The sequence below is a fragment of the Oryx dammah genome, unplaced genomic scaffold (genome assembly GCF_014754425.2).
Source record: "Oryx dammah isolate SB20612 unplaced genomic scaffold, SCBI_Odam_1.1 HiC_scaffold_26, whole genome shotgun sequence".
NCBI classification, from domain to species: domain Eukaryota; kingdom Metazoa; phylum Chordata; class Mammalia; order Artiodactyla; family Bovidae; genus Oryx; species Oryx dammah.
Genome location: NW_024070210.1, coordinates 93,690,607 through 93,717,440, shown reverse-complemented (window position 1 = coordinate 93,717,440; position 26,834 = coordinate 93,690,607). Strand labels below are relative to the sequence as shown.

At 43.8% G+C, this 26,834-nt stretch overlaps 1 protein-coding gene and 1 non-coding gene across 2 annotated transcripts in view; both read left to right on the top strand.

The window, feature by feature from the left end:
* The window catches only part of LOC120853752 (ankyrin repeat and death domain-containing protein 1B-like), a 77,679-nt gene that overhangs the window by 21,225 nt on the left and 29,620 nt on the right, over positions 1-26,834 (top strand). The window contains exons 8-13 of the mRNA XM_040227663.1: positions 7,197-7,295; positions 8,053-8,149; positions 13,330-13,412; positions 16,986-17,084; positions 21,231-21,329; positions 23,825-23,920. Of these exons, the coding sequence (XP_040083597.1) occupies positions 7,197-7,295; positions 8,053-8,149; positions 13,330-13,412; positions 16,986-17,084; positions 21,231-21,329; positions 23,825-23,920 (573 nt within the window). The remainder of the gene's footprint in view (positions 1-7,196; positions 7,296-8,052; positions 8,150-13,329; positions 13,413-16,985; positions 17,085-21,230; positions 21,330-23,824; positions 23,921-26,834) is intronic.
* LOC120853808 lies at positions 189-304 on the top strand. Its single transcript, XR_005718860.1, has one exon. It is a non-coding gene; the product is annotated as a U5 spliceosomal RNA (small nuclear RNA).

Below are 26,834 nucleotides of genomic sequence, written 5' to 3'. Positions count from 1 at the left end.
GCACACCGTACAAGTTTAAAATGATGAAACCTCAAATTTTCTTTTACCTATGTGTTCTGAAATTAGACCTTTGTTTACAGAGTAATCTAGAAATTTTTGTTCAGGCACTGGCTCTCGGTGTTCGCTAGTCACTCTCACTGCGGTAGGAGTTCCTGTTACCCGAGCTGTGACTTACGGGGGTATAGATTATACTCTGGTTTCTCTTCAAATCGCATAAATCTTTCGCCTTTTACTAAAGATTTCCGTGGAGAGGAACAACTCTGAGTCTGAAACTAATTTTTTGAGGCCTTGTTTTGGCAAGGCTGCCTATATTGGTTTAATGAAAGACTTGCAATGTTTAAAACAATGGTGGGTGTAGACCTGGGTTTGAACTCTGGGTGGGGGAGATTTTCTGGAAAAGAAAATAACAACCTGCTCCAGTATGCTCGCCTGGAAAATCCCATGGGAAAGCCCTGGTAGGTTACAGTTCATGTGGTTGCAAATATTCAGAGACGACTGAGTTACTCATTTGGTCAGGTGTTTATTTTTTCCGTTGGCTTTGGGGGATTATGGTATAATTCCCAATGATTAAAGTAGAAATGTATGCGTGTTATCTTTAGTCAGTTTTGTTTATGAGTCAGTTCTTCCCATCAAGTAGCCAAATTATTAGAATTTCAGTTTCATCCTTCCGATGAAAATTTAGGACTGTTTTCTAAGAAAAAGAATCAAGGAGGATCTGGGAGACTATTTAGAGAACTCAGAAAAATATATTAGAGCTTTTAAAGGTGTTACTCTGCTTTATGACCTTACTTGGAAAAATGTGATGTATATCTTGGGACAAACGCTGACTCCCGACTCAAAGACTCGAGTTTTGGGAAAAGCAGTTGCCTTCCCTGGTGGCTCAGAAGGTAAAGCGTCTGCCTGCAGTGCTTTACCTGGGGAGACCCAGGTTTAATCCCTGGGTTGGGAAGATCCCCTGGAGAAGGAAATGGCAACCCACTTCAGTACTCTTGCCTGGAAAATTCCATGGACTGAGAGGCTCCTCAGAGTCTGGTAGGCTACAGTCCATGGGGTCGCAGAGTCGGACACGACTGAGCAACTTCACTTCTTTAAGATGGACTTATTAGATTATTTTACTAAGAGACTCTCAAGATGCTTTCCCAACACATTAGTTGAAAAGCATCAATTTTCAGTGCTTAGCTTTCTTATATAGTGCAATTCTCACATCTATACATGATTTTGGGAAAAGCATATGTTTGACTAGATGGACTTTTGTTGGCAAGGTTAGTGTCTCTGCTTTGTAATATGTTGTCTAGGTTGGTTATATCTTTTCTTCCAAGGAACGAGCGTCTTTTAACTTCATGGCTGCAGTCACCATCTGGAGTGATTTTGGAGCACTCCCCCCCCCCGCCCCTGCCGCCCCAAATTCTTGGACTGCTTCCCCATATATTTGCTCTGAAGTGATGGGACCAGATGCCATGATCTTAGTTTTCTGAATGTTGTTTTAAGCCAACTTTTAGACTCTCCTCTTTCACTTTCATCAAGAGGCTCTTTAATTCTTCACTTTCTGCCCATAAGTATGGTGTCATCTGCATATCTGAGGTTACTGATATTTCTCCCAGCAATCTTGATTCCAACTTGTGCTTCATCCAGTCCGCATTTCTCATGATGTACTCTGCATATAAGTTAAATAAGCAGGGTGATAACATACAGCCTTGACCTACTCCTTTCCCGATTTGGAACCAGTCTGTTGCTCCATGTCTAACTGGCGCTTCTTGACGTGCAAACAGATTTCTCAGGAGGCAGGTAAGGTGGTCTGGTTTTGCATCTCTTGACGAATTTTTCCACAGTTTGTTGTGATCCACACAGTCAAAGGCTTTGGCGTAGTCAATAAGGCAGAAGTAGATGTTTTTCTGGAACTCTCTTGCTTTTTCAATGATCCAATGGATGTTGGCCATGTGATCTCTGGTTCCTCTGCCTTTTCTAAATGCAGCTTTTCTAATCACAAGTGATTAATGTGAAAGTGTGTGTTTGTTTTCCTTATTTCAATACCAGATCACCTGACCAGCCTCTTCAGAAACCTATATGCAGGTTAGGAAACAACAGTTAGAACTGGACATGGAACAACAGACTAGTTCCAAATAGGAAAAGGAGTGCGTCAAGGCTGTATATTATCACCCTGCTCATTTAACTTACATGCAGAGTACATCATGAGAAACGCTGGGCTGGAAGAAACACAAGCTGGAATCAAGATCGCCGGGAGAAATATCAATAACCTCAGATATGCAGATGACAGCACCCTTATGGCAGAAAGTGAAGAGGAACTATAAAGCCTCTTGATGAAAGTGAAAGAGGAGAGTGAAAAAGTTGGCTTAAAGCTCAACATTCAGAAAATGAAGATCATGGCATCTGGTCCCATCACTTCATGGGAAATAGATGGGGAAACAGTGTCAGACTTTATTTGGGGGGGCTCCAAAATCACTGCAGATGGTGATTGCAGCCATGAAATTAAAAGATGCTTACTCCTTGGAAGGAAAGTTATGACCAACCTAGATAGCATATTCAAAAGCAGAGACATTACTTGGCCAACAAAGGTCCGTCTAGTCAAGGCTATGATCTTTCCAGTGGTCATGTATGGACTGTGAAGAAGGCTGAGCGCCAAAGAATTGATGCTTTTGAACTGTGGTGTTGGAGAAGACTCTTGAGAGTCTCCTGTACTGCAAGGAGACCCAACCAGTCCAACCGAAGGAGATCAGTCCTGGATGTTCTTTGGAAGGAATGATGCTAAAGCTGAAACTCCAATACTTTGGCCACTTCATGCGAAGAGTTGACTCATTGGAAAAGACTCTGATGCTGGGAGGGATTGGGGGCAGGAGGAGAAGGGGACGACCGAGGATGAGATGGCTGGATGGCATCACTGACTCGATGGACATGAGTTTGGGTGAACTCCAGGAGGTGGTGATGGACAGGGAGGCCTGGCGTGCTGCAATTCATGGGGTCACAAAGAGTCGGACATGACTGAGCGACTGAACTGAACTGAACTGAAACTTAAAAATGAAAAATGATTTTAAAGAATAACTGCAACTCCTCAGACTTATTCATGTGCAAACAATTTAAATGCATTGAATTAAGACATATTAGGTTAAGTACACATTTAGCTAATACAGGAAAAAAAAAAGGAACAGAAATTCTGAACCCTTCTTATTTTTGCTAATTAAGAAAGGGATTGAGGATACTGAGTTGTGGTTGTCTGGGGTCTGAAGCCTGAGCGCTGACACCAGGCTCCGCAGTCCTCCAGGCGGGAAAATCTCCTTGCCTTATAGTGAGGACAGTCTCTGTTCTTGGAGACTGCCGCACTGGATAGAGGCTCACTGGAACATAATTTAAAAGGGTTGGGTTGTTAAAAAATGAAAGTAGACACAATAAACTATATTAAAACTCCCGTTTTTAAACTTCTTATTTTGCTTATAATATGTACTAGCAATGGGAGAAAAGATTTGTATCTCATTTTACTGTCAGCTGGTCTTTCTTTATGCTACCTTTTGATATGTTTATAAGATACAGACTACTTTAAATGGCCTTATTTTGTGTAATTTGGCTTTCACTTTTTTTTGATGATAACATTTTTTAAAGAGCATCCAAAGTTCAAAGCAATGGCTGTTTTGTCAGGGAGGAAAAATGTTTTATCTTTGATAACCTCCCACTTCTTATCAGACTAGACTTTCTCTGTGGGTGGGTCCTCTGTCACTTTGTTTAACCATGCAGAAATGCAAGACTTTGTAGCAACCAAGGATAAAAGAGTAAGGCCATTTTAAGTTTGAAGAGACTCTTAATATTTCCAGCAGTGTTTTTCCCCAGATTGCTAAATATGTATTAGTGAGAATTCTGTTATGAGTGACAAAATTCCAGTTTAATCTGGAATAAACATTATAGATAGTTTATGAACTCCTAACTAAAGAGTTTAAGTGTGTATCTCACTGGCTGGCAGGCATGGCTAGATTCAGCTCCCGCCCACCTCTTGGCTGTCTCTGTTGGCATTTTAAAAAATTTGTTTATTTGGCTGTGCTGGGTCTTATTTGCAGTATGTGAGATCTTTACTTGCAGCATGTGAACTCTTAGTTGCGGTATGTGGGGTTTAGTTCCCTGACCAGGGATGGAACCCAGGCTCCCTGCACGGGGAACATGGAGTCTTAGCTACTGGACCACAAGGGAAGTCCCTCTGTTGGCATTACGGATAAGCATACTCTCCACATAGTGAGAAGGAAGGCTGCTAGCAGCCTCAAGTTTAAATTCTTATGAATAGTGTTATGGATTTTGATTCATAAGAAAGAAAATTTCTCCCTCATTAAATACTCATATATAAATCACAGTAATTCTGTGTGGCCCTGCCTGAAACATGTGTCCAATCCTGAACCAATTCCTGTGACCATGGGTTATATGATCGTGGCAGGTAAAGCCTAGCCATTGACAGCAGTAAATGGACTAAATTAATGGTTGTGTGTGTGTGTTGGCAGGGAGAGGGGCAGGGGAGCGGTTCTCCCCAGGAAAAGCAAAGACACAAGCAGCAAATGTCCACTTGCAGACAGAACACCATCATTTGTTATTCATGCCCTTTGTGCATAAAGGGCTAACAAATCGCCTTTCCTTTCTGCATGAGAATTTAAACCTTAGTTAACTTTCTGGCTCTGAGTCACTACAAACAAGACAAAAGTACAATATTAACTCTTACTAAGCAGCATTGCTTATGATAAAGATGACTCCTGATCGGTAAGCTGCATCTGGACTTGGAGGAACTACAGATGAATTGTGAATGCCAGAGGAGAAGCCATACTTTGCGCATCCTTGAGTGCAGTGACTTCTTTTCTTCTGTTCCAGGGCATTAGCCCTCATTTCTTATCACCTGCCTCCCCAACCACAGGCACAAACTCAAACTGAGTTACATACCCACACATACCACCAAGTTGGTTATTGCATTTCATTACAATCACGTGCATATATGCTCATCTTCCTTAATGGAGTCTGAGCTTCCTGAGGATAGGGTGTTTGTTTTTTTTATCTTGGCCACTTTTGCTTAGCACAATATCTGATATATATATATATGCTTAATAATTGTTAATAGTTGTTGAATAAATGAGTGACTCATTTGTAAGAATGTGTGACTGAATGTTTTCATCTAGCATATAATCAGCGTTTCTCGTCTTTCTTTTTGTGATTGGTTTATATGGACCTTTGTCGGCACTGTTTGCAGGTATTTGTTTAAGCCGACACAATCATTCTGTCATTTCCCAAAAGCTGTTGCTGGCTCATGGGGCTTCCCAGGTGGCTCAGTGGTAAAGAATCCACCTGCCAAGTAGGAGATGAAAGAGATGATCCCTGGGTGGGGAAGACCCCCTGGAGAAGAAAATGGCAACCTATTCCAGTAATTGCCTGGGAAGTCCCATGGATAGAAGAGCCTGGTGGGTTACAGTCCATGGGCTCAAACAGAGTTGACGACGACTTAGTGACTAAACAGCAGTTTGTGGCTCAAGACTAGAGCTTTATCTCCAATTAGGGATCTAATCTGACAACCAGCAAAAGAGGGCCCCAAGCAGTCTCTTGTCTTTTCGATTTGTCCTTTCTTGGTGATTCAATGAGGACAGGATTTCAGACTTTGAAGGGCTAGAGATATAGGTCTAATTGTCAACAGATCTGGCTCAGAAATATAAATAAAGCGAATTTTTGGTGCCTGTGTGTTACTCCAGCATGTATAGAGTCCCATAGGACTGATCCATACATACTTTTTTGGAAGCCATTTATTATTTTAGCACTTTTCCTTCCTTTTTCTTTAAGTTGTTGGACAATCATGAGCTATTATCTCAAGCAAACAGTGACCATTACTTTTTATTATCTTACATTAGCAGGAGATCAGATAACAAATCTCAGATTCAGGAAACTTATAAAGAGTCTTGTGTCTTGCTTTTAACATTTCAAACATCTTGCTAAGCTTTTGGTTGACAACATAGCAGGCCAATTTGTGAATGTTTTCTTTAGTTGATGAAAATACTTCTGCTGCCCACCAAGTTGGCCACCCCAACTTCTTTTCCTGCTTTTAAATATCTCAGGTTAGACAATTGAGTTTTCCTATAGGTGTTTCACTGTTCTTTCAATAGCCAAATGACGTTTTGGCTATCGAAAAATGCAGTCTCCCTTTGCAATGTGAAAAGTTGGAGAAATTACCATAATCAGAAGATTCTACCCTTGAACTTTCCTCCCTAACAAATCTCACCTAAACATCTCTCATACAGCTTAAGCTGTATTCTCTGGATAATTCCTAATTTCTCCATCCCACATCATACAGGCCTGTTCTCAAGAGTTTTCCTGTTGATCCTTAGTGAATGTCAAAGATAAGTATACGAGCAAGCATCTGAGCAACCAGGGAAGCCCCATTAACAAGCAGGAAGGGCCTGAAAAGAAGCAGTTGATACAATGTCATGTCTCAAGACAAGACTTATCATGTCAAGACTTCCCTGGTGGCTCCGGTGGTAAAGTGTCTGCCTACAATGCAGAAGACCTGGGTTCAATCCCTGGGTCGGGAAGATCTCCTGGAGAAGGAAGTGGCAACCCACTCCACTATTCTTGCCTGGAAAATTCCATGGATGGAGGAGTCTGGTAGGCTATAGTCCATGCGGTCGCAAAGAGTCGGACATAACTGAGCGACTTCACTTTCTTTCTTTCATGTCTCAATGAGTCATGTAAATATTAAACCCTGGAGAATTTGTGCTTTGAGCATTTTTATCAGTAAGGCAAAGCTTACTGAGTGACATGCAAGTGACTCAGATGAGGTCTGGCACAAAATCAGCTTCTCAATAAATAGCTGAGTGAAAGACCTGTTCCATAAATGCAGAAAGTTGGTTAAAATGTTCCGTTTGAAAGGGAAGATAGTCTGGCTGTGAGGTGGGGCCTCCCCAGACGCTTTGGAAAGACCATGTCTAAACGTAACTCTCTGCCCCCATGAAAATGATTCTGTGCTGATGCAGTTTGGGGTGAAAACTCAGAACTGGATCTCGTTTGAAGTGAGAGAGGTTGTTATGACCTCCCCCTAAGAAGAAACCCAGAATGCCGTGACCAGAATCACCGCCGTGGCCTCCTTGCCCTCCTCAAAATGCTCCCCACTTGGCCAGTTGTCTTGTGTGTTCAATAAGTGTGTAATAATACTGGAGTTTGTGACTGATTTTCAGAAGGGAAGAAAACCATTTCTTTTGGTGGCAGAGAGGGTCCACGTCAAAATGATAGAAAAACTTATCTTTCTTAATCTGCATATTACAGAGAAGGACAGGGTGAGATGGAATTTTATTTTTTCACCAAGGACTAGAGAAAGGGAAGCATAGAATTGGCAATGACATTTTGGTGAGTAGTTGAGTTCTTCACTCGTTACTACAGTCGGAAAGATCATGGGATATCCCAATGAAACCAACCCACTTTTTCAGTGGACTGTCCGAATCAGCAGTTTTGCTCCAGAAGTGTCTGAAATCAAAGGACTACATGGAGTTTTCTACTGTCAGCTCCAGTTGCTCTTTTCTTCCCCTGAGATCTTCTGGGGACTCAGCCCCACCTGACCAGGGAAGGAAACACCGAATGGACGTCCATGTCCTTGTGCACGTCTTTGATGCTTTTTTTTAAAGCAGAAATTCCTAGATGTGAAAGTGTGGGTCAAAGGGTGCTGCACATTGTAAAAGCTTTCGGTATAATATTGCTAAAACTACCTCCCAGAAATCTTGCAACAGTTTGCCTTCCCAAAAGTTATATACAATTACTTGCATTATTCCACCTTTTACCAGCAGATTAGCAGCGAAGGTAAAAAAAAAAAAAAACAAAACACATGGATGCTTTGTTCCCTTCTTATTCAAACAGCTATGTATTTTCAATTTAAAACTTTAAAAATATGAATTTCACTTAAAACTATGGAAAACATGGCCAGTGCTGGAGCCACAGCTTTATCCAGTGTGGCCCCTGCCGCTGGAAGCCACTCTGCAGCCCTGCCCGTGGGCGGGGCATGTTCCTGGGAAGCTCTCCTGAGGTGGGTCTCTGTTGCAGGAGGGGAGCGCTGCCCTGCACCTCACAGCAATGCGTGGTCACAGCCCTGCGGTCCAGTGCTGCTCACCCAGTCACCAGAAATACAGAGATCAAGGAGGTATGTGCAGGGGTTCATAGAGGTGAGCATGCAGAGCAGAAGTGGAAGAGTGAGAACAGCTTTCAAGAAAGGCATAGGAGCAAACAAAAGTGTTTGTGCCACAGGGTGAAAAGTGAAGTGCAAGTCGCTCAGTTGTGTCCAACTCTTTGCGACCTCATGGACCACACAGTCCATGGAATTCTCCAGGCCAGAATACTGGAGTGGGTAGCCTTTGCCTTCTCCAGGGGATCTTCCAACCCAGGGATTGAACCCAGGTCCCCCGCATTGAAGGTGGGTTCTTTACCAGCTGAGCCACAAGGGAAACCCACAGGGTGTAAAAGGTGATGCTGAAAGATCCCTCCCTTTGTCTTTAAAGTAACTTACAGTGGTTCATGTGTTAATCAATTCACTTATTCACCAAAAAATATTTAATGTGTGTTCTGGATGATGGTTAGAGTATGAGGCAGAGAGTATCACTGACTAAATGGACCTGAATTTGAGTAAGCTCTGGGAGATGGTGGAGGACAGAGGAGCCTGGCGGGCTACAGTGCTTGGGGTCGCAGAGTCAGACATGACTTAGTGACCGAACCATGACTGAACCCTGCTAGGTAGAGTGTGTTCTTATTCTGGAAGCCTACAGGGCAAGAAGGGCATACAACACATATTATACTGGGTTAAATGCACAGACAGATGTACATGCAGTGTGCTGTGGGAACACAAAGGAAAATCTGTTTCAGAAACAGCACAGACCTCACAGCCGAGGTGGTGTATGATGTGGGTCGGGGCGTTCTAGTGAACCCTGGTACCAGGAGACTGGAGGACGCGGGGTAGACTTTCAGACCGAGCCCGAGTAAGGGCACGGAGGCGTGAAGAAGCACGGGGAGGACTGGGAACGACAGCCCCGAAATGAAAGGCCGCGCTTCCCAGGAGCAGAGCCCCGGGAGGGTTTCAGGTGGCACAGCGGTGGGAGCACAGAAGCGTGGCTGAAAGGAGCTACCCATCGCCCAAGGTCAGGGGCGGTGGCCAGGAGGAGCTATCCCATGTCCAAGGAGCAGTGGCTGCATGGGCGCAGGAGGGCCGAGAGGAGCTACTCCATGTTGAAGGTCAGGAGGGGTGGCTGTGAGGAGATACCCCTTTTCCAAGGTAAGGAGCAGTGGCTGTGCTTTGCCGGAGCAGCCGTGAAGAGATACCCCACGTCCAAGGTAAGAGAAACCCAAGTAAGATGGTAGGTGTTGCGAGAGCCATCAGAGGGCAGACAAACAAACCATAATCACAGAAAACTGGTCAATCTAATCACACGGACCACAGCCTTGTCTAACTCAATGAAACTAAGCCATGCTGTGTAGGACCACCCAAGATGGGCGGGTCAAGTTGGAGAAGTCTGAGAATGTGGTCCACTGGAGAAGGGAATGGCAAACCACTTCAGTATTCTTGCCTTGAGAACCCCATGAACAGTATGAAAAGGCAAAATGATAGGATACTGAAAGAGGAACTCCCCAGGTTTGTAGGTGCCCAAATTGCTGTTGGAGATCAGTGGAGAAATACCTCCAGAAAGAATGAAGGGATGGAGCCAAAGCAAAAACAATACCCAATTGTGGATGTGACTGGTGATAGAAGCAAGGTCCAATTCTGTAAAGAGAAATATTGCATAGGAATCTGGAGTGTTAGGTCCATGAATCGAGGCAAATTGGAAGTAGTCAAACAGGAATTCAAGAGTGAACGTTGACATTCTAGGACTCAGCAAACTAAAATGGACTGGAATGGGTGAATTTAACTCAGATGACCATTATCTACTACCATGGGCAGGACTTCCTTAGAAGAAATGGAGTAGCCATCATGGTCAACAAAAGAGTCTGAAATGCAGTACTTGGATGCAATCTCAAAAATGACAGAATGATCTCTGTTCATTTCCAAGGCAAACCATTCAATATCACAGTAATCGAAGTCTATGCCCCAACCAGTAATGCTGAAGAAGCTGAAGTTGAACGATTCTATGAAGACCTACAAGACCTTTTAGAACTAACACCCAAAAAAGAGGTCCTTTTCATTATAGGGGACTGGAATGCAAAAGTAGGAAGTCAAGAAACACCTGGAGTAACAGGCAAATTTGGCCTTGGAATACGGAATGAAGCAGGGCAAAGGCTAATAGAGTTTTGCCAAGAGAACACACTGGTCACAGCAAACACCCTCTTCCAACAATACAAGAGAAGACTCTACATATGGACATCACCGATGGTCAACACCAAAATCAGATTGATAGCCAAAGATGGAGAAGCTATCTACAGTCAACAAAAACAAGACCAGGAGCTGACTGTGGCTCAGATCATGAACTCCTCATTGCCAAATTCAGACTTAAATTGAAGAAAGTAGGGTTTTCCCTACTTTCCGCTAGACCATTCAGGTATGACCTAAATCAAATCCCTTATGATTATACAGTGGAAGTGAGAAATAGATTTAAGGGCCTAGATCTGATTGATAGAGTGCCTGATGAACTACTGGGGACGGAGGTTCATGACATTGTACAGGAGACAGGGAGCAAGACCATCCCCATGGGAAAGAAATGCAAAAAAGCAAAATGGCTGTCTGGGGAGGCCTTACAAATAGCTGTGAAAAGAAGAGAAGTGAAAACCAAAGGAGAAAAGGAAAGATATAAGCATCTGAATGCAGAGTTCCAAAGAATAGCAAGGAGAGATAAGAAAGCCTTCCTCAGCAATTAATGCAAAGAAATAGAGGAAAACAACAGAATGGGAAAGACTAGAGATCTCTGCAAGAAAATCAGAGATACTAAGGGAACATTTCATGCAAAGATGGGCTCGATAAAGGACAGAAATGGTATGGACCTAACAGAAGCAGAAGATATTAAGAAGAGGTGGCAAGAATACAAAGAATAACTATACAAAAAAGATCTTCACGACCCAGATAATCACGATGGTGTGATCACTCATCTAGAGCCAGACATCCTGGAATGTGAAGTCAAGTGGGCCTTAGAAAGCATCACTACGAACAAAGCTAGTGGAGGTGATGGAATTCCAGTTGAGCTATTTCAAATCCTGAAAGATGATGCTGTGAAAGTGCTGCACTCAATATGCCAGCAAATTTGGAAAACTCAGCGGTGGCCACAGGACTAGAAAAGGTCAGTTTTCATTCCAATCCGAAAGAGATGCAATGCCAAAGAATGCTCAAACTACCGCACAATTGCACTCATCTCACATGCTAGTAAAGTAATGCTCAAAATTCTCCAAGCCAGGCTTTAGCAATATGTGAACCATGAACTCCCTGATGTTCAAGCTGGTTTTAGAAAAGCCAGAGGAACCAGAGATCAAATTGCCAACATCCGCTGGATCATGGAAAAAGCAAGAGAGTTCCAGAAAAGCATCTATTTCTGCTTTATTGACTATGCCAAAGCCTTTGACTGTGGATCACAATAAACTGTGGAAAATTCTGAAAGAGATGGAAATACCAGACCACCTGACCTGCCTCTTGAGAAATCTGTATGCCGGTCAGGAAGCAACAGTTAGAACCAGACATGGAACAGCAGACTGGTTCCAGATAGGAAAAGGAGTATGTCAAGGCTGTATATTGTCACCCTGCTTATTTAACTTCTATGCAGAGTACATCATGAGAAACGCTGGGCTGGAAGAGGCACAAGCTGGAATCAAGATTGCTGGGAGAAATATCAATAACCTCAGATATGCAGATGACACCACCCTTATGGCAGAACGTCAAGAGGAACTAAAAAGCCTCTTGATAAGAGTGAAAGAGGAGAGGGAAAAAGTTGGCTTAAAGCTCAACATTCAGAAAAAGAAGATCATAGCATCTGGTCCCATCACTTCATGGGAAGTAGATGGGGAAACAGTGAAAACAGTGTTAGACTTTATTTTGGGGGGCTCCAAAATCACTGTGGATGGTGACTGCATCCATGAAATTAAAAGACACTTTCTCCTTTGAAGGAAAATTATGACCAACCTAGATAGCATATTCAAAAGCAGAGACATTACTTTGCCAACAGAGGTCCGTCTAGTCAAGGCTATGGTTTTTCCAGTGGTCATGTATGGATGTGAGAGTTGGACTGTGAAGAAAGCTGAGTGCCAAAGAGTTGATGCTTTTGAACTGTGGTATTGGAGAAGACTCTTGAGAGTCCCTTGGACTGCAAGGAGATCCAACAGTCCATCCTAAAGGAGATCAGTCCTGGGTGTTCATTGGAAGGACTAATGCTGAAGCTGAAACTCCAATACTTTGGCCACCCCATGCGAAGAGCTGACTCATTGGAAAAGACCTGGGTGCTGGGAAAGATTGAAGGTGGGAGAAGGGGACGACAGAGGATGAGATGGCTGGATGGCATCACTGAGTTAATGGACATGAGTTTGGGTGAACTCTGGGAGTTGGTGATGGACAGGGAGGCCTGGCGTGCTGCAATTCCTGGGGTTACAAAGAGTTGGTCACAACTGAGTGATTGAACTGAAGTGAATTTATGATTGATTTCTTAGAACTCTGCTCATACTTGAAAATTTGAGGGATGTGAAAAAATTTAACCTACAAATTGTTTACAGTGTTTGAATACTTTATGAATATTGTATTTAACAATCAATGAAGTATGACTATGTTGATTAAATATTTATTCACTTCAATTTTGTGGTTTGCTTTTGGTATTTTGGAACCAACTTTTTTTTTTTTTTGAAGATTTCAAATATTTCTTTAGTGCTTAAAAAGTCTGAAGGTCATACGCTCTGTGTCTGTTGTGTCTTGTGGTTAAAATGCCACCGGCCCTTTTAGCATTTTGGGTTCCTGGCTTTGGGCTCTTTACAAACCTGTTTCTGCATCACATCCTTCCATTAGGGGGCATTTCCCTACCATTCTGATCTCAGTTTAGATGTCACCCTATTCAAGAAGGTTTTCTTGATCACTCACTGAAAAATAATCATCCAGTCACACTATTTCACTTCTCACTGTAGCATGTTCATTACCAGTAGCTGACATTATTCTTCTAATAACATCTAGAATCTAATAGATGGACTTATTCTAAATCTGTTGATTTACTGATTTACCAGTCTACCCATCTATATATCAATCAATTGATTGTCCACCCCTACTGGAACATAACGTCAGAGATATTGTCAGTCTAATCATATCCACGCCCGCACTATTTAACATAGGGTCTGATACATAATAAGTGCTCAATAAATTTTTGTGGCTTTATTGAGATGATAGTGAAGATCATTGCACACCTTTACTAGCTCATATATTTCCCAAGTACTGTGATGGTTTGAGGAAGAGACGTAGAATGGTACCAGGTGTGGTTCCTGGAATAACAGCCCCTCAAAGAGGTCCACATTAGGATCCTGGGAACCTGTGAGTTTGTGAAATTACAGGGCAAAGGGGAATTAAGGTTAATCATCATCTGACCCTACAACGAGATTATCCAGGTGAGCCTAATATAATCATAAGGGTCCTTTCAAGCAGAAGAATGAGGCCAGCAGGGAGGTCAGAGGGATGCAGAAGGACTGAGCACCCCACTGCTGACTTTGAAGGTAAAGGAGGGGGGCTGAGGGGTGTGTGGTGTGGCTTCCGCAGAGTGAAAAAGGCAAAGAAATGGATTCTCCTGAAAGCCTCCCTATAGGCCTTTCTTTTCACTCAGTGAGACTCATTTCAGACTTCTGACCTCTAGAACTGTAAGACAATACGTCTGTATTGTTTAAGGCACTCACATTTGTGGTAATTTGTTATTTGCAGCAATAGAAAACTAATAACATAGGTGGTTCTGTTATTGTCACAGAGGAAGACATAGAGGCCCATCCTTGAGAGGCCATTTATTCAAGGTCATTTGGGCATTTAGTATCAGCTCAAGCTAGATTCCCATTGGTCGGAGTGTGTATCAATCCTGTGAGTATTTGTTCCACTTGCCTATCACTTTATAACCAACCAACCCAAAGCACAGGGGCTTAGAACCATACACTACTATCTTTAAGCTTTTCTTCTTACAAGGACTTTTGCAAGAGGATGGGATAATCAGGGGCTTCCCAGGTGGCCCAGTGGTAAAGAATCCCTCTGCAAAGCAGGAGACACAGGAGACATGGGCTTGATCCCTGGGTCAGGAAGATCCCCTGGGGGAGGAAATGGCCACCCACTCCTGTATTCTTGCCTGGAGAATTCCATGGATAGAAAAGCCTGGTGAACCACAGTCCATGGGGTCGCAAAGGGTTCGACACAGCTGAGCCACTAACACTTTCATGCTGTTTTGAGGTAGTACCTGCAAGGGGACAGTTACTAGTAAACAGTCAGAATGAAAGAGGGTTGAGACATTTTTGGGGCCAATACCAAGTTCATTTCTTCTGGCTCAAGGAGAGGGTTCAGTTCAGTTCAGTCGCTCAGTTGTGTCCAACTCTGCAACCCCATGAATTGCAGCACGCCAGGCCTCCCTGTCCATCACCAACTCCCAGAGTTCACTCAGACTCACATCCATTGTGTCAATGATGCCATCCAGTCATCTCATCCTCTGTCGTCCCCTTCTCCTCCTGCCCCCAATCCCTCCCAGCATCAGAGTCTTTTCCAGTGAGTCAACTCTTCGCATGAGGTGGCCAAAGTACTGGAGTTTCAGCTTTAGCATCATTCCTTCCAAAGAAATCCCAGGGCTGATCTCCTTTAGAATGGACTGCTTGGATCTCCTTGCAGTGCAAGGAACTCTCAAGAGTCTTCTCCAACACCACAGTTCAAAAGCATCAATTCTTCAGCACTCAGCCTTCTTCACAGTCCAACTCTCACATCCATACGTGACCACAGGAAAAACCATAGCCTTGACTAGACGGACCTTAGTCGGCAAAGTAATGTCTCTGCTTTTGAATATGGTATCTACGTTGGTCATAACTTTCCTTCCAAGGAGTAAGCGTCTTTTAATTTCACGGCTGCAGTCACCATCTACAGTGATTTTGGAGCCCCCCAAAATAAAGTCTGACACTGTTTCCACTGTTTCCCCATCTATTTCCCATGAAGTGATGAGACCAGATGCCATGATCTTCGTTTTCTGAATGTTGAGCTTTAGGCCAACTTTTTCACTCTCCACTTCCACTTTCACCAAGAGGCTTTTGAGTTCCTCTTCACTTTCTGCCATAAGGGTGGTGTCATCTGCATATCTGAGGTTATTGATATTTCTCCCAGCAATCTTGATTCCAGCTTGGGTTTCTTCCAGTCCAGCGTTTCTCATGATGTACTCTGCATATAAGTTAAATAAGCAGCGTGACAATATACAGCCTTGATGTACTCCTTTTCCTATTTGGAATAAGTCTGTTGTTTCATGTCTGGTTCTAACTGTTGCTTCCTGACCTGAATACAGATTTCTCAAGAGGCAGGTCAGGTGGTCTGGTATTTCCATCTCTTTCAGAATTTTCCACAGTTTATTGTGACCCACACAGTCAAAGGCTTTGGTGTAGTCAATAAAGCAGAAATAGATGTTTTTCTGGAACTCTCTTGCTTTTTCCATGATCCAGCGGATGTTGGCAATTTGATCTCTGGTTCCTCTGGCTTTTCTAAAACCAGCTTGAACATCAGGGAGTTCACGGTTCACGTATTGCTGAAGCCTGGCTTGGAGAATTTTGAGCATTACTTTACTAGCATGTGAGATGAGTGCAATTGTGCAGTAGTTTGAGCATTCTTTGGCATTGCATCTCTTTCGGATTGGAATGAAAATTGACCTTTTCCAGTCCTGTGGCCACCGCTGAGTTTTCCAAATTTGCTGGCATATTGAGTGCAGCACTTTCACAGCATCATCTTTTAGGGTTTGAAATCACTCAACTGAAATTCTATCACCTCCACTAGCTTTGTTCGTAGTGATGCTTTCTAAGACCCACTTGACTTCACATTCCAGGATGTCTGGCTCTAGATGAGTGATCACACCATCGTGATTATCTGGGTCATGAAGATCTTTTTTGTACAGTTCTTCTGTGTATTCTTGTCACCTCTTCTTAATATCTTCTGCTTCTGTTAGGGCCATACAATTTCTGTCCTTTATCGAACCTATCTTTGCATGAAATGTTCCCTTGGTATCTTTAATTTTCTTGAAGAGATCTCTAGTCTTTCCCATTCTGTTGTTTTCCTCTATTTCTTTGCATTGATTGCTGAAGAAGGCTTTCTTATCTCTTCTTGCTATTCTTTGGAACTCTGCATTCAGATGCTTATATCTTTCCTTTTCTCCTTTGGTTTTCACTTCTCTTCTTTTCACAGCTATTTGTAAGCCCTCCCCAGACAGCCATTTTGCTTTTTAGCATTTCTTTTCCATGGGGATGGTCTTGATCCCTGTCTCGTGTACAATGTCACGAACCTCATTCCATAGTTCATCAGGCTCTCTATCTATCAGATCTAGGCCCTTAAATCTATTTCTCACTTCCACTGTATAATCATAAGGGATTTGATTTAGGTCATACCTGAATGGTCTAGCGGTTTTCCCTACTTTCTTCATTTAAGTCTGAATTTGGTAATAAGAAGTTCATGATCTGAGCCACAGTCAGCTCCTAGTCTTGTTTTTGTTGAAGAGAGCTTCTCCATCTTTGGCTGCAAAGAATATAATCTAGCAGGGTATATAGAGAGAAGACTTGGCCCCAGTTCCCTTTGTACTTCCTGGCCCCAGTTCCCTTTGTACTTTCTTCCTTCCTCATATTTGCCTGAGGCATGCCTAGGACCTGACTCTTCACCTAGAAGCAGCAAAGAGCACCTCCCACCCAATAATCAGAAACACATAGGATTTTCTCTTTAAAAGAGTCATACTGTTTCATTGTATTCATTGATAACCATGAGAAGAACACCAGAAAGCATGCTGGATTCTAATGGGAATCCCTCCCTGCCTTCTCTCTCCACCTGTCTCTTACAGATCAATATCAGTGCTTCGCAGACAGCAACCCAGAATGGCCATGCATTACTTGTCAGCTTTCTTCTCAATGAGAATGTTGATCGGCACCAGAAGATGGAAGTGAGTCTATTGCAATAACATGGACTTTGATCCCAGCTCTGTGAGGCTTGGCTCTGCTGTAAAATCCTGCTTGCAGATATGCTGGGGAGAGAGAGAGGTGACCACAAAGGAGGAATTCTTTTTGGGAGGGCTGACCAACTCCTTTTGCAGACTGAGTTTTAATCATGAGAAATAGAATCCAAGGGCTGAATTTTAGAAAGTTGTTGCAGTTCCTGAACAAAATGAAATCTTTGTGTTTTAAATATTTATATTTGCCGCAGTTAAACTTTCTCATGTGTCTGGAGATGCCATTCTTGTATTAAATTTATCAGTCTGGGAAAATGATGACGCTGCTGTTAATAGGAAGGAGAAGGATTATTTTTCCCCCTTCACTGACCGATTTTGTTTTTCTTTTGAAATTCAGTCATTTGTACTGATTTAGGTTTTCTGAAGTTGGCCCTGGCAGAATTAACAAAGGCCATCTGTGCTGGAATTAGATGCTATTTTTCACTCTACTTTCATTTCTCCTGGGAGAATATTCTTTGCTCTGATTTTGCTTAAGCCATTGCCATTTATTATATTAACTGGAGAGAAGGGATGTGATTTAAACCAGGATTGGTAGTTTTTGGAGAATAGCATGAGAGGCTCTGAATTTGCCTGTTCTATCCAAGGATGCCTCCTGTTTCTCAGGAGGGTTTGGGGCCACAGCAAGGCTGGTAGTCCCAGCAGGAAGGACCCTCCCTATGTCCCTGGGATTAGGGATCTGTTCTTTTTTTTCATGCTTGGTGTCATAGAGACCGTGTCCTCCCAGAGCAGAAGAGGTCTGTATGGAAAGCCTGCCCCTCCGCCCCATCTGTCTCCGACTGCCCTTGCTCACCCTTGGACAGTCTGATGCACACAGCTTTAGGTCCCATCTGCCCCTCCTTTCCTCCTCCTCCGAGTACTGCTGGGTTCTTTGCTCAATCACTACACCTTTCTTCCATCCATCTGCTCCTGTTTGAAGGAGGCTGGTGTTGATGTTGGAGTCAGGAAGATCTGGGTTTGAATCCTGTCTCTGCCACTACCTAGCTCAGATGCCTCAGGAGGTGATTTAACCTCTGAATTGATAGCTTAGGTGATTCAGGATCTCCAAAGAAGAAGATTTAGCTTTTGGACCAGGCACCAGGCTTGATCACTCAAGAGTTTTTGTGTAGCAGAGTTTTATTAAAGTATAAAAAGAGGCAGAGAAAGCTTCTCACATAGACGTCTGAAGGGGGACAGAGAGTGCCCCCCCTTGCTAGTGTCTGGTGCTACTTTTTAATTATTACAGCGAATCAAAAGAATGCCTCAAGGTTGTAAAGATCTTATTAGACCCACTCCCACAATTTACATTTTAAAATGACAGGATTAGAACTGACAATCTAAAGATTTTACCAGACCCACTCCCATGATACACATTTTAAGATAACAGGATTAGTCAGAAGGTTTTCCAGAAGGAGAAATTGTCCTCAAGCAGGATACATTGTTGTTATATCATCCTTAATACAGAGTTTAAGCTGAGTTGTTTGTTGTGTAATCATCAGTTCTGGGCTTAAAGAAAAAAACCTTTTATGTGACTAAGACTAAGGAATGAAGAGAAAAAGAAAAAAAAAGACTTGGTCCTTTCCTCCTCCTTGAGAATTCCAGGCCCCTCAAACTCATGCCCATTGAGTCAGTGATGCCATCCAACCTCCATCCTCTGTCATCCCCTGCCCCTCCCACCTTCAATCTTTCCCAGCATCACGGTCTTTTCCAATGAGTCAGTTCTTTGCATCAGGTGGCCAAAGGATTAGAGTTCAGCTTCAGCATCAGTGCTTTCAGTGAATATTCAGGACTGATCTCGTCTTCAAGAGCCCTAGGCCCGTCTCTCCTCCTCAGGTACCTGGACTTCTCAACCTGCCTAGGAATTGACGCTCTCAGTATGTAAAGTGTGGAATGGAAAACGTAACTGCTGGGGTGGTTGTGAATGAAAAGCTGTCAGCCTTTAAACAGTATTAACTGTTGGGGATATGAGAATATTAACTGTATGGATGTGAGAGTTGGCTATAAAGAAAGCTGAGCGCTGAAGAATTGATGCTTTTGAACTGTGGTGTTGGAGAAGACTCTTGAGAGTCCCTTGGACTGCGAGGAGATCCAACCAGTTCATCCTAAAGGAAATCAGTCCTGAATATTCACTGAAAGCACTGATGCTGAAGCTGAACTCTAATCCTTTGGCCACCTGATGCAAAGAACTGACTCATTGGAAAAGACCGTGATGCTGGGAAAGATTGAAGGTGGGAGGGGCAGGGGATGACAGAGGATGGAGGTTGGATGGCATCACTGACTCAATGGGCATGAGTTTGAGCAAGCTCTAGGAATTGGTGATGGACAGGGAGGCCTGGTGTGCTGAAGTCCATGGGGTCCCAAAGAGCTGGACACAACTGAGTGACTGAACTGAACTCAACTATTGGGGACGCGAGTAGTACCGTTAGGAGGATGTGTGGTATGTGCGTTCCTGATGCTGACTGGCGTCATCGCACTGCGCCCCGTCCTCTGCACTCACCGTCGAGGCATCTGCACCCCTTGTTGCCACTCTCTCTCCTCTCAGCTCAGCTCCTGTGGTCCACAGGCTCTCACTGCACCCGCTTCCCTGCTCTATCCTCCCTGTGCCCCAACCCCGCCCTCTCCACTAGCTGCCCCTCACCTCACTCTCACACCTTAGCTGTGTTCTCCTCGCCTTTTCCCTCTTTGCGGCTGCCTTGTCCACCCCCAGGGAGGTGTTTTCTCTCGAGCCTCCGGGACCAGGGGCAGCTGGGTGGGAGTGAGGCAGCGAGAGGCTGTGTGTGAGTGTGGAGGCAGGCACTGAGCTTGCCAGAGCTGGTAAGGAGCCTGCGGTGGAGGTGACCAGTGCGTGGCTGGAAGACAGGCATTTTAGCCACAACGAGGGAGGAAAGCAGACACAGTGAATACACGGTGGCCAGACTACATAGGTGGGAGGGCTGAGCACGGACCCTAGGTGAGGGGGTGTTAGTCCCACACCCCGCTCAAGGGAGAAAAAGCCCTAGTTCAAGGCAAGTTAGGAAATATGGACTATGACAGCCGTTTCCTCCTTGTGGTTATTCCCATTGCACTTTAGCTCGTTGAAGGCTCTGAGAAGTCCCGCAATTAAGCTATTCAGTAATTTCTTAGTCTTCATATTTGAGCTCAGGTGTCAGTTCTTCAGGCAAGTTTTTTTTTCTGACCTCCGGAAAGTTTGGCCCACCCCCACATACGCTATCTTACCACTCTGCAGTTTTCCTCCGAGGTACTTAACACAATTAGTAACTGTATATTTATTTTGTGACTTAAAAAAAAATCAGTGTCTCCTTTCCCTACTCAGTGAAAGATACCTGAGGCTAGGCCATGTTCACCATCGAACCCCTTGTTCTTGTTCAGTCGCTCAGTCGCGTCCGACTCTGTGATCCCATTGCCTGCAGCACACCAGGCTTCCCTGTCCTTCACTATCTCCCAGAGCTTGCTCAAACTCATGTCCACTGAGTCAGTGATGCCACCCAACCGTCTCATCCTCTGTCCTCCGTTTCTCTTCCACCTTCTGTCTTTCCCAGCATCAGGGTCTTTCCCAGTGAGTCAGCTCTTCATATCAGGTGACCAAAGTATTGGAGCTTCAGCTTCAGCATCAGTCCCTCCAATGAAAATTCAGGTCCAATTTCCTTTAGGATTGACAGATTTGATCTTGCTGTCTAAGGGACTCTCAAGAGCCTTCTCCAGCACCCCAGTTAGAAAGCATCAGTTCTTCAGTGCTCAGCCTTTTTTATGGTCCAACTCTCATATCCCTACATGACTACTGGAAAAGCCAGTTTCCATTCATTCATAGGCCAGGCTCTTTTTCGGGATGCTGACTAAACCCCTAGCGTCCTGAAAAGAGCCTGGCTAATTGTAGGTGCTCAGAATCAAGTTCTAGAATAAATGATGCAGGAGGGTGGGTTGCCGGTGAGCAGGTTAGCTGTGCGGCCTTGGCAGGCAAATGCTTGCTGAAGACTTACTGAAGGACTCGCCACCATGCTGGGCAGTGTCAGTGTTCAGGGCATTATCTGCTGAAATGAGTCACTTTTTGATCTGAATGTTGAAGCCAGAATTCTTTGAATTTGACATTGTCATTTGTTTCTGCAGCCTAAGGCGTCCCCTCTTCATTTAGCTGTTCTCAACAACCTTGTCACAGCGGTGAACAGCTTATTAAGGGCACAGCATGGCACTGATATCTTAAATCAGGTAAACCAGCAAGTCAGAACTTGGACAGTCAATTTTCTTGTTTCAACTCAGTGTGTTTAGGGGTAGTTTTGATCAAGGTTCCTGGGAGGAACAGGCACATTTATTTTTTATCCTTTCCTCCTCTCACCCTCACTCCCACTTGCACACACATATTTTGTCTTTTTCAAACACACAACTGGGATTCAGCCAGTGTGTTATTAAACTGTTCACATTTAACAGGCCCAGTGCTTCGGACAGATAAACTGTAGCTCGGCGGTAAATCACCAGAGCCTCTTAAATCAAATGCTCCTCCCGCAGTGTGAAATGTTGTAGTTGGCAGGGAACCCTTTTCCCCCAGAAGGAAGCTTTGTTTCTGTATGACAGACAGTAAATGTATCTTCTTTTTGCCCAAAGGCAAAAGAGACCTCTTGAAAAAAAATTTTTTTAAATCACCATGAATTCAGTCATTGGAGCAGAACCAAATGCTCCATAGAAGGCATCCGTCGCTGGCTAGAAATGGAAATGTTGAGGTGGAAGAATTAAGAGGGTGGGTGTGGGTGCTGTCTGCACTGGGCCCTGCTGTGGGATGGGCTGCCCTCCTCCAGAGGCCAGGAGTGGGAAGGAAAACTCTCAGAGAGAGGGGTCTTAACCCATGAGCCTCGGGACCTCTCGCTCCTTCCTGGCTGCCCCCTCCAAGGTCAGGAGCGGCCATGATTGGTGAGGCTGCCTGCACTTACCCGCTGGGTAGTCCTCGGTTTCCTCATCTGTGAAGCCAGAGCACTGATGCCCACCTCTGCTCCAGCTCCAACCTGTGAGGTCACTGGTGCCCTGAGCTGAATGGGGACTTAACTCCCTGTCCGTCCCTTCCTTCCCCAGGGACCATTCTCCTCCCTGGTCTTTTACTATCCCAAAAGTGAGAGGGAAGAAAAATCCTCCGTGTTATTCAACATACATGTGTGTTCAGCTACGTTAATGCCCCAGATCTTTTCTTATGGGCAGCATCTTTCTCTCCACATGGACAGAACTCACAAGTGGTTCTGGTTTCACTAGCTCCACTCCAGCGAACGAGGCTTGCTAGACTGCCACCCAGGGTATCAAACTCTTCATCATTGCTGGTTTTTGTTAGACTAGGAATACACACTGTGTATAAAAGGAAGAAAACATAAATAAGCTAAAAACTTACAATTTGGTTCTAATCCTTCCAAAGAAAGAGAGCTCTCTTAATATTTTGGCGCATTTCCTGCCCTGTAGCCTTCTACCAGTTTTACCATAGGGAGGTTTTATGGGTATTTGGTGTGTGACACTTGTCTCTGTTCCGTGTTGGTATAGACTTTTGATCAGTCTGTCAGTGTAAGTTCCATATCTTAGATAATGAGCCTCCAGAGGGGCACACTGCCACCTAAAAGTGGGTCTTTAGTGAATGCTTTTTGATATTAATTCTGTTAACATCCCAAACAGGTTGGCCCTGTGCTCTAGGAGGAAGAGTCCTGGACTGGATGGTACTGCCCAGCTGTGTGACACTGAGGAAGTCGCTTCCTCCCTCTGGTTTAGGAGTTGGGCTGGGTCGCAACCAGTGTTCCTTTCTGTGTTAATATTTTAGAAATGTCTTCACATCAGAATTTCTTTTGGTGGGAGGTATAAGATGGGTGATTTTCTTGTGATTTCATCTATTTCTCTGAGACACTCTTGTCCTTTTTGTATTATTACTGGTTATTTCAGTTAATTATTAATGGTTATTTCAGAAAGGAATTAAATGCTGACACTCCTTTTATACACTATAATGTAGGAAATTTGCAAAATAGAGAAAAGCATCAAGAAGGCAATAAAAATAACCTCTAATCCCTCCATCTAGATGTTATCATTCTTAACATCACCAATGCATTTTCTTCTCTTTGTCTATTTTTATATATAAATTGAGCTCAGCTAGATAGTGTTTTTTCCTAAGGTTTTAAATGTTACAAGCACTTTTTCATTTTTACAAATCTCTGAAATTATTTTTTATTGTGGCAAAATAGATGTAAGATAAACTTAACTAACCATTTCTAAGTGTACAGTTCGGTGGCATGAAGCATATTGACCATGTACATAACTCTCACACTGTCTCCAGAGCTTTATCTTTCCAAACTGAAACTCCATATTCATTAAACAGTAATTCCTTATTCCCTCCTCCTCGACACACCATTTCGCCGTATCTCTATGAACTTACTACTGTACGTATCCCTTATTGAAATTATTTTAAAAAGTCATTTGTGATGGTTGCCTACTTTTCCAATATGTGCATATACCATAATTTATCTCATGAGTCTCCTTATTAAGCATGTAACTTCCTTTCAATCTTTCATTGTTATAAATAACACAGCAATTAATATCTCCTGTTCCTGTTTAAAAATAAGTTAGCTTATCTGTTTTCCCTTATGCCTGTGGAGGACACCTTTGCTTTCCTGTGTCTTTTCATTATGCAACTTTCTTCTCTCTTTAACATGCTTGAATTATATTTTTGAAATTTTTCATGGCAGAGGCTGCAGACTCCTTTGCATGTAGCTGCTGATCTTGGAAATGTGGAACTTGAAACCGTCCTGAAGGCTGGCTGTAACCTGAAGATTGTTGACAAGGTCAGTCCATGGACTTCACTCTGTTTAACTGAGCTGGTTGCTGAGTCCTCCCTGATGGCTGAAAGCCTTGAGAGACAGGATTAGAATTAGTTCAGTTTAGTGGGTCAGTCGTGTCTGACTCTTTGCAACCACATGGACTGCAGCATGACAGGCCTCCCTGTCCATCACCAACTCCCAGAGTTTACTCAAACTCATGTCCTGCTTATTTAACTTATATGCAGAGTACATCATGAGAAACGCTGGGCTGGAAGAAGCACAAGCTGGAATCAAGATTGCCAGGAGAAATATCAATAACCTCAGATATGTAGATGACACCACCCTTATGGCAGAAAGTGAAGAGGAACTAAAAAGCCTCTTGATAAGAGTGAAAGAGGAGAGGGAAAAAGTTGGCTTAAAGCTCAACATTCAGAAAATGAAGATCATGGCATCTGGTCCCATCACTTCATGGGAAATAGATGGGGAAACAGTGGAAAGAGTGGCAGACTTTATTTTTTTGGGCTCCAAAATCACTGCAGATGGTGATCGCAGCCATGAAATTAAAAGACGCTTACTCCTTGGAAGGAAAGTTATGACCAAGCTAGATAGCATATTCAAAAGCAGAGACATTACTTTGCTGACTAAGATCTGTCTAGTCAAGGCTATGGTTTTTCCAGTGGTCATGTATGGATGTGAGAGTTGGACTGTGAAGAAAGCTGAGGGCAGAAGAATTGATGCTTTTGAACTGTGGTGCTGGAGAAGACTCTTGAGAGTCCCTTGAACTGCAAGGAGATCCAACCAGTCCATCCTAAAGGAGATCAGCCCTGGGTGTTCTTTGGAAAGAATGATGCTAAAGCTGAAACTCCAGTACTTTGGCCACCTCATGCAAAGAGTTGACTCTCTGGAAAAGACTCTGATGCTGGGAGGGATTGGGGACAGGAGGAGAAGGGGACAACAGAGGATGAGATGACTGGATGGCATCACTGACTCGATGGACGTGAGTCTGAGTGAACTCTGGGAGTTGGTTATGGACAGGGAGGCCTGGTGTGCTGCAATTCATGGGGTCGCAAAGAGTCAGACACGACTGAGTGACTGAACTGAACTGAACTGATGTCCATCGAGTCGGTGATGCCATCCAGTCATCTCATCCTCTGTCGTCCCCTTCTCCTCCTGTCCCCAATCCCTCCCAGCATCAGAGTCTTTTCCAATGAGGCAACTCTTCGCATGAGGTCGCCAAAGTATTGGAGTTTCAGCTTCATCATCAGACCTTCCAATGAACACCCAAGACTGATCTCCTTTAGGATGGACTGGTTGGATCTCCTTGCAGTCCAAGGGACCCTCAAGAGTCTTCTCCAACACCACAGTTCAAAAGCATCAATTCTTCGGTGCTCAGCTTTCTTCACAGTCCAACTCTCACATCCATACATGACCACTGGGAAAACCATAGCCTTGACTAGACAGACCTTTGTTGGCAAAGTAATGTCTCTGCTTTTGAATATGCTATCTAGGTTGGTCATATCTTTCCTTCCAAGGAGTAAGCGTCTTTTAATCTCATGGCTGCAGTCACCATCTGCAGTGATTTTGGAGCCCAAAAAGTAGTCTGACACTGTTTCCCCATCTATTTCCCATGAAGTGATGGGGCCAGATGCCATGATCTTCATTTTCTGAATGTTGAGCTTTAAGCCAACTTTTTCACTCTCCTCTTTCACTTTCATCAAGAGGCTTTTTATTTCTTTCTGCCATAAGGGTGGTGTCATCTACATATCTGAGGTTATTGATATTTCTCCCGGCAATCTTGATTCCAGCTGGTGCTTCTTTCAGCCCAGCGTTTCTCAAGATGTACTCTGCATATAAATTAAATAAGTAGGGTGACAATATACAGCCTTGACGCACTCCTTTTCTTATTTGGAACCAGTCTGTTGTTCCATGTCCAGTTCTGACTGTTGCTTCCTGACCTGCATACAGGTTTCTCAAGAGGCAGGTCAGGTGGTCTGGTATTCAATTAATCACTTGTGATTAGAAAAGCTGGATTTAGAAAAGGCAGAGGAACCAAAGATCAAATTTCCACATCCATTGGATCATCGAAAAAGCAAGAGAGTTCCAGAAAAACAACAATTTCTGCCTTATTGACTACGCCAAAACCTTTGACTGTGTGGATCACAACAAACTGCGGAAAAATTCTTCAAGAGATGGGAAGCCACCTTACCTGCCTCCTGAGAAATCTGTATGCAGATCAAGAAGCAACAGTTAGACATGGAGCAACAGACTGGTTCCAAATCGGGAAAGGAGTAGGTCAAGGCTGTATGTTATCACCCTGCTTATAAGGCAGTCAGAAGCATAAACTCCCAGTTACACGATAAATGCGGAGAAGGCAATGGCACCCTACTCCAGAACTCTTGCCTGGAAAATCCTATGGACAGAGGAGCCTGGTCACTAAGAGTCAGATAGGACTGAGCAACTTCACTTTCACTTTTCACCTTCATGCGTTGGAGAAGGAAATGGCAACCTACTCCAGTGTTCTTGCCTGGAGAATCCCAGGGACAGGGGAGCCTGGTGGGCTGCCGTCAATGGGGTCGCACAGAGTCAGACACGACTGAAGTGACTTAGCAGCAGCAGCAGCAGCAACAGAGTACATCATGAGAAATGCTGGACTGGATGAAGCACAAGTTGGAATCAAGATTGCCGGGAGAAATATCAACAATCTTGGATATGCAGATGACACCACACTTATGCAGAAAGTGAAGAATTAAAGAACCTCTTGATGAAAGTGAAAGAGGAGAGTGAAAACGAAGATCATGGTATCTGGTCCCATCACTTCAGAGCAAATATATGCGGAATCAGCCCACGAATTTTTTGCGGGGCTCCAAAATCACTGCAGATGGTGACTGCAGCCATGAGATTAAAAGACGCTCACTCCTAAGAAGAAAAGATATAACCA